Source organism: Schistocerca gregaria, chromosome X (assembly GCF_023897955.1).
Source record: "Schistocerca gregaria isolate iqSchGreg1 chromosome X, iqSchGreg1.2, whole genome shotgun sequence".
NCBI classification, from domain to species: Eukaryota; Metazoa; Arthropoda; class Insecta; order Orthoptera; family Acrididae; genus Schistocerca; species Schistocerca gregaria.
Window position 1 is genome coordinate 126,244,790 of NC_064931.1, and position 12,939 is coordinate 126,257,728.

Below are 12,939 nucleotides of genomic sequence, written 5' to 3' on the forward strand. Positions count from 1 at the left end.
TTATATAGGGGTTTCCACTTAAAAATTACTAAAATATGTATAGTTGGACCACAGATGTTAGACAAAGATGAAACATAGATAAAGACAGACACTGAAATTGCAGATTCCACAATTTTAATGAATCTGGACAGAGGGGCGGCATAACTGTCTTTTCCTTTTCCCCTTGCTGTCTCTTTCTCATTAGGATGAACACAACCCCCCCCCCCCCCCCACCCAAAAAAAAATTCTCTGTGCTACTCCTCTTTTTATGTTCACCATCTGTTTGAGTGGATGATGTTGTTCTGTCAGTAGAGTTAATTTTTGATATATTTTCTCATTAATTTCTGATTAAATAAGTAACTCAAAATATTAATACGTTTATATGGCTGCCTATATAATATATAGCTGAAAACAAAAATGAAAACTGACTCAGGGTGCAATGAAATCCCCTTCATTTACAGTTGATATCTAATTATTTTATTTATTTTATTTTATTTATTTATTAAGGCTCTGTCTGCCACAAAATTTAAATGAAAAAGAAAGACTATTATTAATATCTTACAACAGCTGTGCAATTTGTATTTACTTTTTAATATTTTTAAATCTCTTTTTTGAATTATTGTCTTAAGAAACACACAGACATATCTCCAAGACGCTTTCAAACTAAGAAGCCTTGTGCTTTACAAAGCTCAATGCTGTCACAAGGAGCAGTTTCTCTCTCTCTCTCTCTCTCTCTCTCTCTCACACACACACACACACACACACACACACACACACACACACACACACACACACACACACAAAACTGAAGATGAATAAACATCCAAAAGGGGAAAAATCTCTGGGAGCAAGTGCAATGGAACAGATTAATTATTAATTCTTGCATGGAAATAGAAGAGATCATAAGGTGAGCATATCATTCTCAAACAAATCACAAAACCATTAAAGCTATGTTCCTTTCTATACAGCTGCAAGTTTTCTTAATAAATAACTGCACTAGAAAGTAGTTGATTTTTTACATCCCCATTACTGAGAGAATTCATTTCATAATAATCCAGTGCAATAAGTAAACTTGGGCGCATTAATTTGTAATTAGGCATCTATTTCATAAACAAACTGCCACAAAAATTTTCATAATAATCTCAACAAAAATACTCAGTGAAACACCTCTATGGATTATCCTGAATGAAAAAAGTATCCATTTGACACTCATTAAGAGTTCCAAGATTTTTAGAGGAAGAATGTAACACCAATGCTATGTATCACTCAGTCCATGAAAAAGTATCAGGCCATATTCTCTCTCTCTCTCTCTCTACATACTGTCCACCACCACACCCTGAATTGCACACACCTCAACCAACAGCCTCAATGTAAAAATTGTGGTATACACCTATTATCTTCCGACTTCTTCTTTAATTCCTCTTGCAGCCTCGTGATATACAGGGCCACTTATGAGCACAGCTTCTACGTTTATCAACTTCATTAAAATTCTTGTTCAGTCAACTGTGGTGACAAACTTACAAACAGTGCGCATAACCACCACTTCATAGTTCCCACTGCTACAGTGCACCATCTACAGACTATAAACACAGGTATTGACAACACTAATAATAAAAACAAAATAGCAGCTGTGTCACGGGAGTTACTTGATCCCCAACCCCCTTTTAAATATATTGAGTTGCATATATGAGAATAATAAATGTATTCTAAATATTCATCACCAATCTCACATTAAACTGTTAATCTACATCCTCTGCCCATTCACAGTAGTCCTAAGTACTCAACACATACATATGGATTTCTGTTCACTTTTCATAGGCCTTCTAGTTCATGTTTTTTTTCCTGACCCTTGATCATACAAATAACACTATTTTGCTCCTCATATTTTCTTCCTCAACTTTTGTCAAATTCTTTTAATCAACACATTTGCCCACAAGCAGTTACCATTGTTTCCCTGTCAAATGGTTTTCTTTCTGCCTTTTCCACTTAGTTTTCCACATACGAATGCTGTTTTCTGCCATCTTGCATCTATAACTTTACCAGCATCTATAACTTTACCAGCATCCAACATTACCAAACAGCTTGACAAGTTTGCCCCTGCCTCACTAACTTCAACATCCTTTCCATTTTTCCTGAAAGCAAACCCATTCTTTCCTTCATCCTCTTTATTTAATACCACCTCCACTTTCCAGAAGATTTATTAACTTACACACCATCAATTCACATCTCAGGCACTCATGAGATCACAGCCGATGCGTGTATATGCTTGTCTCTCTACTCCTCACCCAGCTATTGAGAAACGACAGAACTTTGAATGCCAAAGATTCTTCCAGTTTCTTGAATGTGGTGTGTATTGACAATATGATCCTTATAAGAGAGCTCGTTCATCAGTCCTAGAATTGTATTTCATCTGTTATCATTTTTTCAATAATTTTAACAATAAATCCATATTTTTATGAGATTAAAACCAGGAAATAAGTTAAATATTGGGAGGATGCATGATGAGGATCAAAACCTATCCACAAATCTCAAATGCAAACATTTTAGTATACATACAACAGTAATGAAATTGTCTTTCCATTCACTTAGTATTTTAATTTTGTAAAAAGGAGTCCTATTTTCATCTACTGCTTTCTTAACAAACTGAGTAAGATATGAGGGAAAAGTGTCTGGTAGACATACATTTGAGTTTATGATTTGGCCAACATGGAACACAAGAAAGATGTTTTTTTCCATGGAGGCATGTCCTAAACAAATCAAAGAAATTTTAAACTGGCTGTGTGTCCCAAATGGAATTTTGTATACCACAACACACACAATGAATCAATCAGATTCTGACAAGGTGTTAACAGTTTTGGATAAGGCCTTTTCCATGACATGTAATCTGACAGCAATAACATAACTGTGAGAATATGAAACTGTAAATAAAGAAATAGAGAAATAACGTTATAGCAAATGTTACCTGAATGAAATGTTAATATAGTGATTTATTTCTTATATGATATCTTATCCAAAAGTTCTCCCTGAATACTAGAAAGCTTCATATACTTCTTACATGCATTATATGACACTATGTTATTAAAATGAAATTGTGATTTTTATGGCAGCAAAGTCTCAAAATGTTTGGATTACAACCGTTACAAAAATTTCATGAAGCCATATACTTCACTAGGCAACATAAAATTATGATTAGATTCCAAAAGCAGATAACTCAGTACAAAACAAGAATATATAGTGAGAAGAGGAAAGTTAGCTACAAGTTTTTGTCCATAATACTATTCACTAAACTAATAGATTATGAGCCAGAATTGCTGGCCAGTAAATATATGGTGCCACCAATAGACATGCATAAAAGTAAATGGAGTGCAAAAGCATATACCCCTCTCCTCCCTGCCGAAGGAACTATTAATTCCGAAAGCTAGAAAATGTGCACCTTTTACTTTTATATTTGTCTATTAGCAGTGCTACATATATTGCCTCCTGAAGATAAGCACTTGCAAGAAATTCTGTGCCATAATTTATTAATTCGTCGACTGAGTTTTCCTCTGATACTACTCAGCAAAACTTTTTACCTAAAAATCCAATTTCAGTCAATAATGAGAGTACACAACATATGAAGATTAAAAAATCTTCATAAAATGAGAAAGTGCAATTTTATGTAAGCACCACCTCATCAATTCAGAAGTTAATTTCAACAAGTTGCTACATTCAAATGATCCCCTCCAGGTAATATTCTGCCAGTTACTGAGAATAAAAAACAAAATTTAATACTTAAAGCCTGCTCCCATACAAAATGACACACATGCCAGCTCACTTCTTGGATCAATAATTTTGGTAACATTATCACAGACATGGAATACTTAAAATGCAGTACATGAAGATGGAGTGATTAAAATGCAGAAAACTTTAAAAAGACAGCACTTAGTGACACTTCAAAACAGTAAACTTCCTCATGTGAGCTAACTCATAAATTGGAAACTTATTTGACATTAAATGTGTACTAGCTTTCTTTCTTAAAACTATTTGAAAAATGAGATAACTAAGGACACTTCACTGAAAAGCCATTACTTTCCACAGTCATAAAAATTTTTGAACCTTCACTTATTTTCACAAACATTATACCCCTTTTTCTTGCAATTAACATTTGCACGATCATCACTTTGTCATAAAATTTGACCACTGGGTATGAATATACATGGAACCACTCACAAAATTTAGGATCTTTCTGAACTGGCAGGGTGCAAAGGTAAAACACTATTAGAATTTAAGAACACTCTTTAGTCATAAAATTTCATTAACTGTTAATGTGTTATTTACACATTACAATGCAGCAATTACAGATCTGAATGCCAATGAGACGTAACTATTTTCAGACCACAGGAATAGCCCCAGTTCAAATAATAAGCATGATTAGCTGTAAAATTGATTTCAGCAACAGTAATTTTTCACTTGCAGTTCATTTGTCATTTCACATGCAATTGCATCTCTTGCTAGTTACATGAATAATTCTGTCCAAGATCAAGAGTCTTTCAGCACATATAGAGATAACACAACAACTGGTGCTCAGAGTACCTGTGATGGATCAAAAATATGAGAAAAAAGGTTAGCATTTTGTTGCAACTGAAACTGAATTTTCTTGGAAAATTTGGCCTTAACTATAACAGCCCAGATAAATCATTTAACCTCAACATTTTGCTCTTAGTTCATGGACTGCTATTGCTTAACTGTCAGTTGGAGGATGAGCAGTGTGAAACTGCATCACATACTTCCTTACAGGCAGTAGAAAATGGGAACTGCCTTACTTGTCTTCACATAAAATTAGAATATGGAATACATTCACTTACTTAGACAACATTCTAAATGAATGATCTCTGTATGACAATGCAACACTTAAACATAAACATTATGTCTGTGTTCTCTCTCTCTCTCTCTTCCCCCCCCCCCCCCCCCCCCCCCACCTTTCTGATGAATTGGGATGAAAATAACGTACATAGCAAGAAACACTTGAAATTATAGCAGATTATGTACAATAACTCGTGGGTCTAAAATGGTGACTAACAAAGGCAGTATTCTGTCAAGGATGTATAGTTACAGAAGTAATCTCTCTATGAAATGATAAAATATTATAAACAAATATTAATCAGTTGCAACTAACTGCTATAAGCTATTTTACACTTTCAGTTCAATCATAATTATGAACTGATGACACAAATGAAAGACTGCAGAGCCACAAGAAAATGAAGAGAAACTGATGATATTCAGCAATAACAAGTGGCAGTTCCAGACACTGACAATAAGTCCCTGCATAATGCATTCAACATCTGTTATTTAATAGTAATGATAAAACCAAGTGCTGCAGACAAAATGAAATATTCACTGGAGATCTGAAGAAACTTAGCAAATATAAAGAAGAACAATGCAGTACCTTTCTTTCATTAATCACGGGAGGTCTTACTTAAATCTTTGGAAGTTACAACTATATTACAAGTAATGATCCTCACTATGTATCACGCTCCTGACATTGCCAGAAACTTTGATGCAGCCCAAAAGTTTCTTAAAATATTTAGCTCCTGGCACAACCAGAAACTTCTATGCAGCCCATAAGTTACCTAAATATAAAGCTCCTGACATTGCCAGAAACTTGTATGCAGCACACAAGTTACCTAAATATAAAGCTCCTGACGTTGCCAGAAACTTTTGTGCAGCCCAAAACTTACTTAAAAGTACAATTTACTGAAAGCTCTTATAATATCACAATTGCAATATTTTTTTTTTTTATCAACAGTTTTAGCAGCTACATGCATCATTACTTCTAAGTTTCAGTTTTCTGTCATTCTGCGAGGAATAGGGCACAACCTTTTCAAGTATCTCTGAACTACAAGAAATGTCAATGTTTGTTGGTACTGAGCTTGAAAAAATTTGACTGCTATTAGTTTTCAGATCTGTATTTGCACATGAAGTTTTACTGAATTCTTTAGTAATCATCATTCTATCATCATATAATGAAAACCGTGCAGTACCTCCTTTACCACGGTTTCTCCTAACAGAAGGTGGAACATCACCAGGAGTCTTCACCCTTAAATTTGGGTCCTTTAAACGAGATGCATTTTCATTATTTCTGTTGCGGAAAACTTGATGGATCTGTTCCTTGAGATTCTGGCGAGACACAGCAACAGACGTATCTTCACACACCATTGTTGGTTTTGCAGGTGTCAGTGCTAATGTACATGGTCTCTGACTCTTTGTCACTTTGCTGTCTTTATTTTCATTGTCATTTCTATTTGTAGTTGAGATCAATGGTGACATTACAGATGTAACTACACCAGTATTTGTACTAACACCATTCACAAGTTTATCAGGTGGTGAAACACAAACCTTTGTTTCCATTAATACTGGGGATCTTTTTGATAAAGGAGCTACAGTAACCAAAGTTTGGCGAGCTAATAAGTTAGATTTCACATCGTCATCCACCTCATCAAATTCCTTTACAACAGTATTCCCTGAATCAACAGTATGGGCTTCTCGTTCCTTTGACATGCCAAAAAGTGATTTTGTTTTTGAATCCAAATATTTTTTAAATCCCTCCCATCTACTACTACCTTTTCCCCAGTTTGACCAATGTGAACTTTTAGTATGTGTTACACCATCAACAACAGCTGAGCCATTTCCAGGAATATTGGGTTGTTTTGGAATTCCGGTACATGTAGAATTTGTGTCATAGACAGCATTTTGTACATAAGGAATGGGTGTTGCAGGTCTTATGCTATTGTTACCAGCTGTCAACTGTGATGTACTAAGATAATCATGTGAAACAAGTGCCTGAGGCTCATACAATGCAGTGTTTATTAAATAATTACTAGCAGAAGCATGTTTGAAAGACCTGTCAACTAACGTATTTCCATTACAAGCTAAGTCCTCGTCTGAAGGTGCTGTCAGCATCAAATTCCTCTCCATGCATGGATTTCGTCCTTGATATGGCTGCAGTGATGCTCTCTGATGTTGCACTGACGAAGTTAGCCCACAGGACAAAGGAAAAGTGTGCGTGCCTCCGGGTGGAACAAATGTCTGATTTGAATTTTTATCTGTAAAAAGAAGTCACCAAGATGGTATTTACAATTTACCATAATATTAAGCAAATGAAAACATCCACAGTGCTCAGTGTCTGAACTGGTTACTTTTTAGGAACTGATAAAGGTACAAACTATTTAAACAGTTTCAGGAAATTTACTATTAGGAAAATAGTCATATGTATTATCCACACTTCACTATGGTTTGTAGATTTTTTAGCAGTACCAGTTCTCTGACAATGAGACACATGTCTTCCTTCAATTTTTTTGCATAAATCACTTACTATGGTAAAGTTATGAGTGTTTTCAACTTATTACAACAACATTAATTGTAGGATTAAAGTTAACAACCTCATGTATGATGATATCCTCAGTGATTACTTAGTACCTTTCTGCCCTACTACAAGTTAAATTTTAAAAAAAATCAATATACTCATGAACCAGTCCAAATCTTTCTTGTAACCTCTTTCCATGCAACCTATTTTTTGTGACATTCTCAAATGAACTGTGTGTGCTATGTACCCTCTGTGTTACTCTTCCATACACACTCTTACGGCCTTCAGCTGACCTGTCTATGGTTCCACACACTTTACCATTATCAATGGATACATTGCAAGAACAGCTTATAATAAGTCTCTGTTGACAATGGGTAGTGGGGTCTCAATATCCATTCTGTAAATGTAAGCATTTTCTTCACCGACAACTAATTGCTTTAGTCTATTGTTTCAGGCACAACAACTATGTTGCATGACATGGATGGTACAGTCTGGGAGACATTAGTCAGGTCAATAATAACAAATTCTTTAGTGAATTTTGTAATTTATTTTTTCTCCAACTTTCAACTTTGTGTGTGTGTTGGGGGGGGTTCCAGACATGAGTTGATTAAAAGAGAAACTGCTAGCTGACTTATATTAAGACAAACTGCTATTGATAAAAACTAATTGATGTAGCCCATTTTGCTTATCATGAGGTCTACACTGCACTTAATTTTAAAATTCATTTCATTTACGTTATCAGCTCATCTTCTTAACAACTTCAGATGAATACATATTACAGTTCACCTAACATGGCCACAGCAGATTCATTCCAAACCCTTCATATACAATGGGCTTGTAATCTGTGCCTTCACTGGAGCATTAAACTCTTCACAAACCTGGTCAACAACCTGAATTTATTGTTCTGCTTTCATTGTTCATCACCAGATCCCTTTTCCTCCCCTGAAATCAAGATCAGTATGACCACCCTATGACACAACAGAATGCTTCACTAAAACTTTAAATAATGGTGGGTAGTATGAGAAGAATGACAAACAAATGTTAAGTTTAGATTCAGTATATTTCTTGGATTTCTGCATTAGTAAATCCATATCTGAAAATGTGAAAATAATAACGATAAAAATAAAAATGAAACCTGGTACCAATAAATCTTGACTGACTAAAGAAATTAGCCCACATTTAAAAAATGTAAAAGAGTGTTAATACAATGGCAGTTTAATGTTATAAACAAGCTATACCACATTAAGGAAAGTTGCAGCACTCTTTCTATGAGCTGTCACATTTGCACAAAGCAACTTCAAAAACAGAATTAAGCTTTATGACAGACAGGGAACTGTGTCACAGAATAAAATACTATTTATGTCAGAGGTTATGAGAAATCACAAATGATTATTCCTGTACTGCACCTGCCTATTCCTCATACTCCTGCTTCATTTTTGTTGACAAAAATTAATAAGTTTAACTATTTTATTGCCCTACTTCTTATAGTTACCATCATCCTTCTGATATAAAATCAAAGACATCAATCATTTCCTCATCTACTTCCTACTGTCATCGTGCCTACAGTGGTAAGTTGGGATGCCATCTCACTCTACGTGATCCTACACGTCTACAGTCATACTGTGACTTCTTCTCACCAAGCTTAAAAACCCAATTCCACTAGTCCATTCCTTGTAATTTACTACAATACATATTCTTTTGCAAGTCAATTAGTTTTTCAGTTGGTTGCTCGACATATAATACACTCCTAATCTAGGCACCAATTCGAACAGTAATACACTGTGACTGAAGGAAAAGTTTTACTCATTTAAATTTGAGTTTCAGTAATTTGTTTGAGTTTGTACTGAACATCCTACCAATGGAGAATGGAAGTGTATTGACTTGCTGATTAACTATTGTTGCGTGCTCTGGCAAGAGTCATTTGGCAGCAACAATCAAGGAACATGCAATAGCACAGTGATCTTTTATCAATTAAGTTCTAAATTGGCATCTGCAATTCTCCTTTAAGTAACTCCACAGTCCTCCTCACAGGTTGGGATTATTGATATTCCTGTATGTCAATCTTTTTAGCAACGGTTGTGGGAATCGACTGTTCAATACAGGATGTCAAATTAAACACCTTTCAGCCATCAATGTCAACATTATTTTATTGGGCAACCAGTTTCAGCATTTTTTACTGTGCCATCTTGAGGCCCTTGACAGATATGAAGAAATAACCTACCTTCCTTGTTATCAAAACGGTACCAGTATTGCTGGCCCCTGTTTTAATCACAAGCGAGGTAGATTATTTCTACATGTCTGTCAAGGGCCTGAAGATGGCGTAGTAAAATGCTGAAACTGGTTTCCCAATAAAATAAGGTTGATAACTGACAGCTGAAAGATGGTTAATTTGATATCCTCTATTGATGTTCCAGTCCTCCAAGTACAGAAAAATCTCTGGTTATACTCGGGATCAAACACAGGTCCTCTGTGTAGTAGCTAGATACAATATATGACAAAAAATATCTGGTACCCCTATGTAATGCAAACTGCCTACCAGATGTCACGAGAGGCAGACCCACCAGTGTAAAAGGAAGCTGGGAGTACTGTGTTGTCAGTGAGCTTTAAGAGGAATTAGGCACAGTGCCTGTTTCCTCTTACAGCCCTTATCCATGTACAGTGTCATGTATCTATCTATAATTTTTACTGACAAGTACCACTGTTATGTCAGTTCCAATATCCATAATTTTTATATGGCTTTAAATATGATTTTAATAAGTTATTTTATATGATGAGAGCATTTTGCTCATAAATTTGTTCATCTGTCACTACATGCAATTGTTTTGGATTTTCTGATAAAGACACCCGTAGTCAGTGTCAAAACCAAGTCAAGTTAAATCCTGGTGCAAGCAGTTGGCTGTATTATTCAAATTATTTTAATTTAACATCAAGTTATACTGCACAATTATTGACAATAATTGTGACTTTACACTTTTCTCATAAAATTGGTGATCCAAGATTAAGAATCCAACACTCATTTGTTTTGCAAATTCACTAGCTCTTTCCAGTACCAGTATGGGAACACTGAGATATACATTGCCTGAACCAAGCAAACCACATGTTTAGCTGTTCTCATATGCTTTCTCTCTAGTTTGAACATACTGCACTCAAACATTGTTGTAATTGGATCTCTGTTTTTAATTATTGCTGACAATCTACAGTTAGCAATGCCCGACTTTTTACAGATTTCCATTTTTAACCTCTGTTTTTCAGCAACTCCCGTAAGCAGGTGCCTCTTCTTTTTAATTGAAATAGCAGTTGGTTTTCACACCAATTTTTCTGCCATTGTGTATAAAAAATAAATTTACAGCACTTATGTTAAAAAACAACAAAATTATTTCCACACATAATTCACAGATTTTGACACAATCCACTGAATTCGAAAAGTGCGTAAGTATTTTGACACTGTCAATGCCCGAACCCAAGTGATAGTAAAGCAACAGTAGTAAATATTGTTACTTTGTTGGGTCTAAAAGAAAAAGGGAGTCAATAAAACTGGGCTATGTTGTAGTTGAGGAAAGCAGGTTTTTTTTTTTTTTGTCCAAGTGAAATATTTTCATATCATATGACTTTCGTTGAAATGATATGAAGCTGCAGTATGTTACTTTCCCTTTTAAATTCATAGAGGAATTTATTGCTTAATCACACAATAAAGCATATAAATAAAACAACACATGATTATCTACAGAGTGGCTAACAAAGTCTCCAACTTTTTGTTTCATGCAACCAGTTTTTAAACAATAGAAATAAATGTTTTAAACTTACATGAAGACTCTCCATGAGAATCTGAAGGAGATATTGTCACAGTAGTTTCAATAGTGCCTTCAGACAAATTGGACTCGCAGGCATCTTTGCCACAAGTTCCACTTCCCGACTTGACAGAATAATCTAGGCAAAAGAAAATTATGTAAGCTACAATATTATTATAATTAGGTTAATTGCAGTGTCACACCGTTTTAAATAACTAATAAAAGTATGTTGTCATACATAATAAAATATCTTACTTTACTCTCTCTCTCTCTCTCTCTCTCTCGCACACGCGCACGCGCACGCGCACACGCACACACGCACACACGCGCACACGCGCACACGCGCACACGCACACACGCACACACGCACACACGCACACACGCACACACGCACACACGCACACACGCACACACGCACACACGCACACACGCACACACACACACCTGCCACATTAATATAAGTCATGACTGTGGCTGGAATGTTAATAACCACAGATGTCCAAGTGTTAGCGTGTTTCCACACAAAGTGAGGAGTGATAGACAGGAACACAGAAGGTAGTCATGACTGTTAGGTTTTCTAAATTCCTCTTTTTCAGACCAGCAATTACATTTGCAATTATATTTCTGATATTGTGTCAAAGGTTTAAAAATTCTCACAGCTAGTAGATATTTATACAGGGTGATATTTTCCACCGTGTACAAACTCTAGGGATTGATCAATGAGAGCATATGGAACCAAAAAGTTCTAATGAATTTATGTCTGAAAATGCATTGTTTTCACGCTAGTGACCATTTATTCAGTTATACGTTGTTACAGAAACTGTGGTGTAACATGCACTGCACCATGCAGCCACTTCTGTCTCATACATTCACATCGGCCAGGTTGCATCCAAACAGTGTCTAAGGCAGCATGAATATGCTGCGCCAGTGACTGTACATCAGGAATGGGCTCTGCATACATGATACTTTTGAGATGGCCCCATAACCAGAAATCACACAGATCAAGATGTGGTGAACGAGCAGGCCACAAAACTGGATCCCCTCATTCAGTCCATTGACCAGGGAAGATACAATTGAGATGCATCCAGATGAAAATGGTGAAGTGGGCTGGAGCACCATAATGTAGCAGCCACATACCCTTCTTCCAGCAAGGGAGGCAAATTCACATGCAAGAAACACCAATAATTCCAGCCTGTTAGGTGATGGGGAAGGAAAGCTGGTTCCAAAATATGGTCACCTATTATCCCGACCCACACATTCCAGCTAGACTGAATCTGAAGATTCACTGTCACTATGCCATGGGAGTTCCTCAAACTATCCCACAGATGACTGTTATGGAAGTTGAAGTTATCACTCTGCATAAAGGTGGCTTCATCTGTGAATAGGATGGATGATGCAAATCATGCATTCATGGTTGACTGCTGAAGAACATTCATGGTTGACTACTGAAGAAACCGATGTCAAAACTGCTACCTATGTGGAAAGTCTAAGCCCTTCACACGCTGTAAATGGTAAGGGTAGTGACAACTGTCATGAAGTCTGTACTGGTGGACTAACTGCCCAGCACTGATGCAGCCATTGCATTCCACAGTGTTAATCACATTTTCCTTCAAGTCTGGTGTCCAAGCATTTTGGGTACGTCCTTCATGAGTTCCTGCTTCCTGAAACGACCCTGCCTCAGACAAACAGTGAAACAATGTTGCAAACATTGAAATCTGTTGTTGTTGTCAGTGGAGATATGACTCCTGATACAAATTGCTACCCATTGCCACTTGCCTTTCCATAAGTAACCACCATGTTGACAAGCACTCAATTTGAATACAGAACCAT

General features: G+C 36.1%; 1 protein-coding gene across 2 annotated transcripts in view; it reads right to left on the minus strand.

The window, feature by feature from the left end:
* Window positions 1-231: 231 nt before the first annotated feature.
* LOC126297828 (bone morphogenetic protein receptor type-2) overlaps window positions 232-12,939 on the minus strand; it is a 367,974-nt gene continuing 355,266 nt past the window's right edge. For both annotated transcript variants that reach the window (XM_049989074.1, XM_049989073.1), the window contains exons 13-14: window positions 11,126-11,248; window positions 232-7,061 (exon numbers count right to left, since the gene is read on the minus strand). In XM_049989074.1, coding sequence (XP_049845031.1) covers window positions 5,767-7,061; window positions 11,126-11,248 — 1,418 coding nt within the window. In that variant the 3' untranslated portion in view covers window positions 232-5,766. The remainder of the gene's footprint in view (window positions 7,062-11,125; window positions 11,249-12,939) is intronic.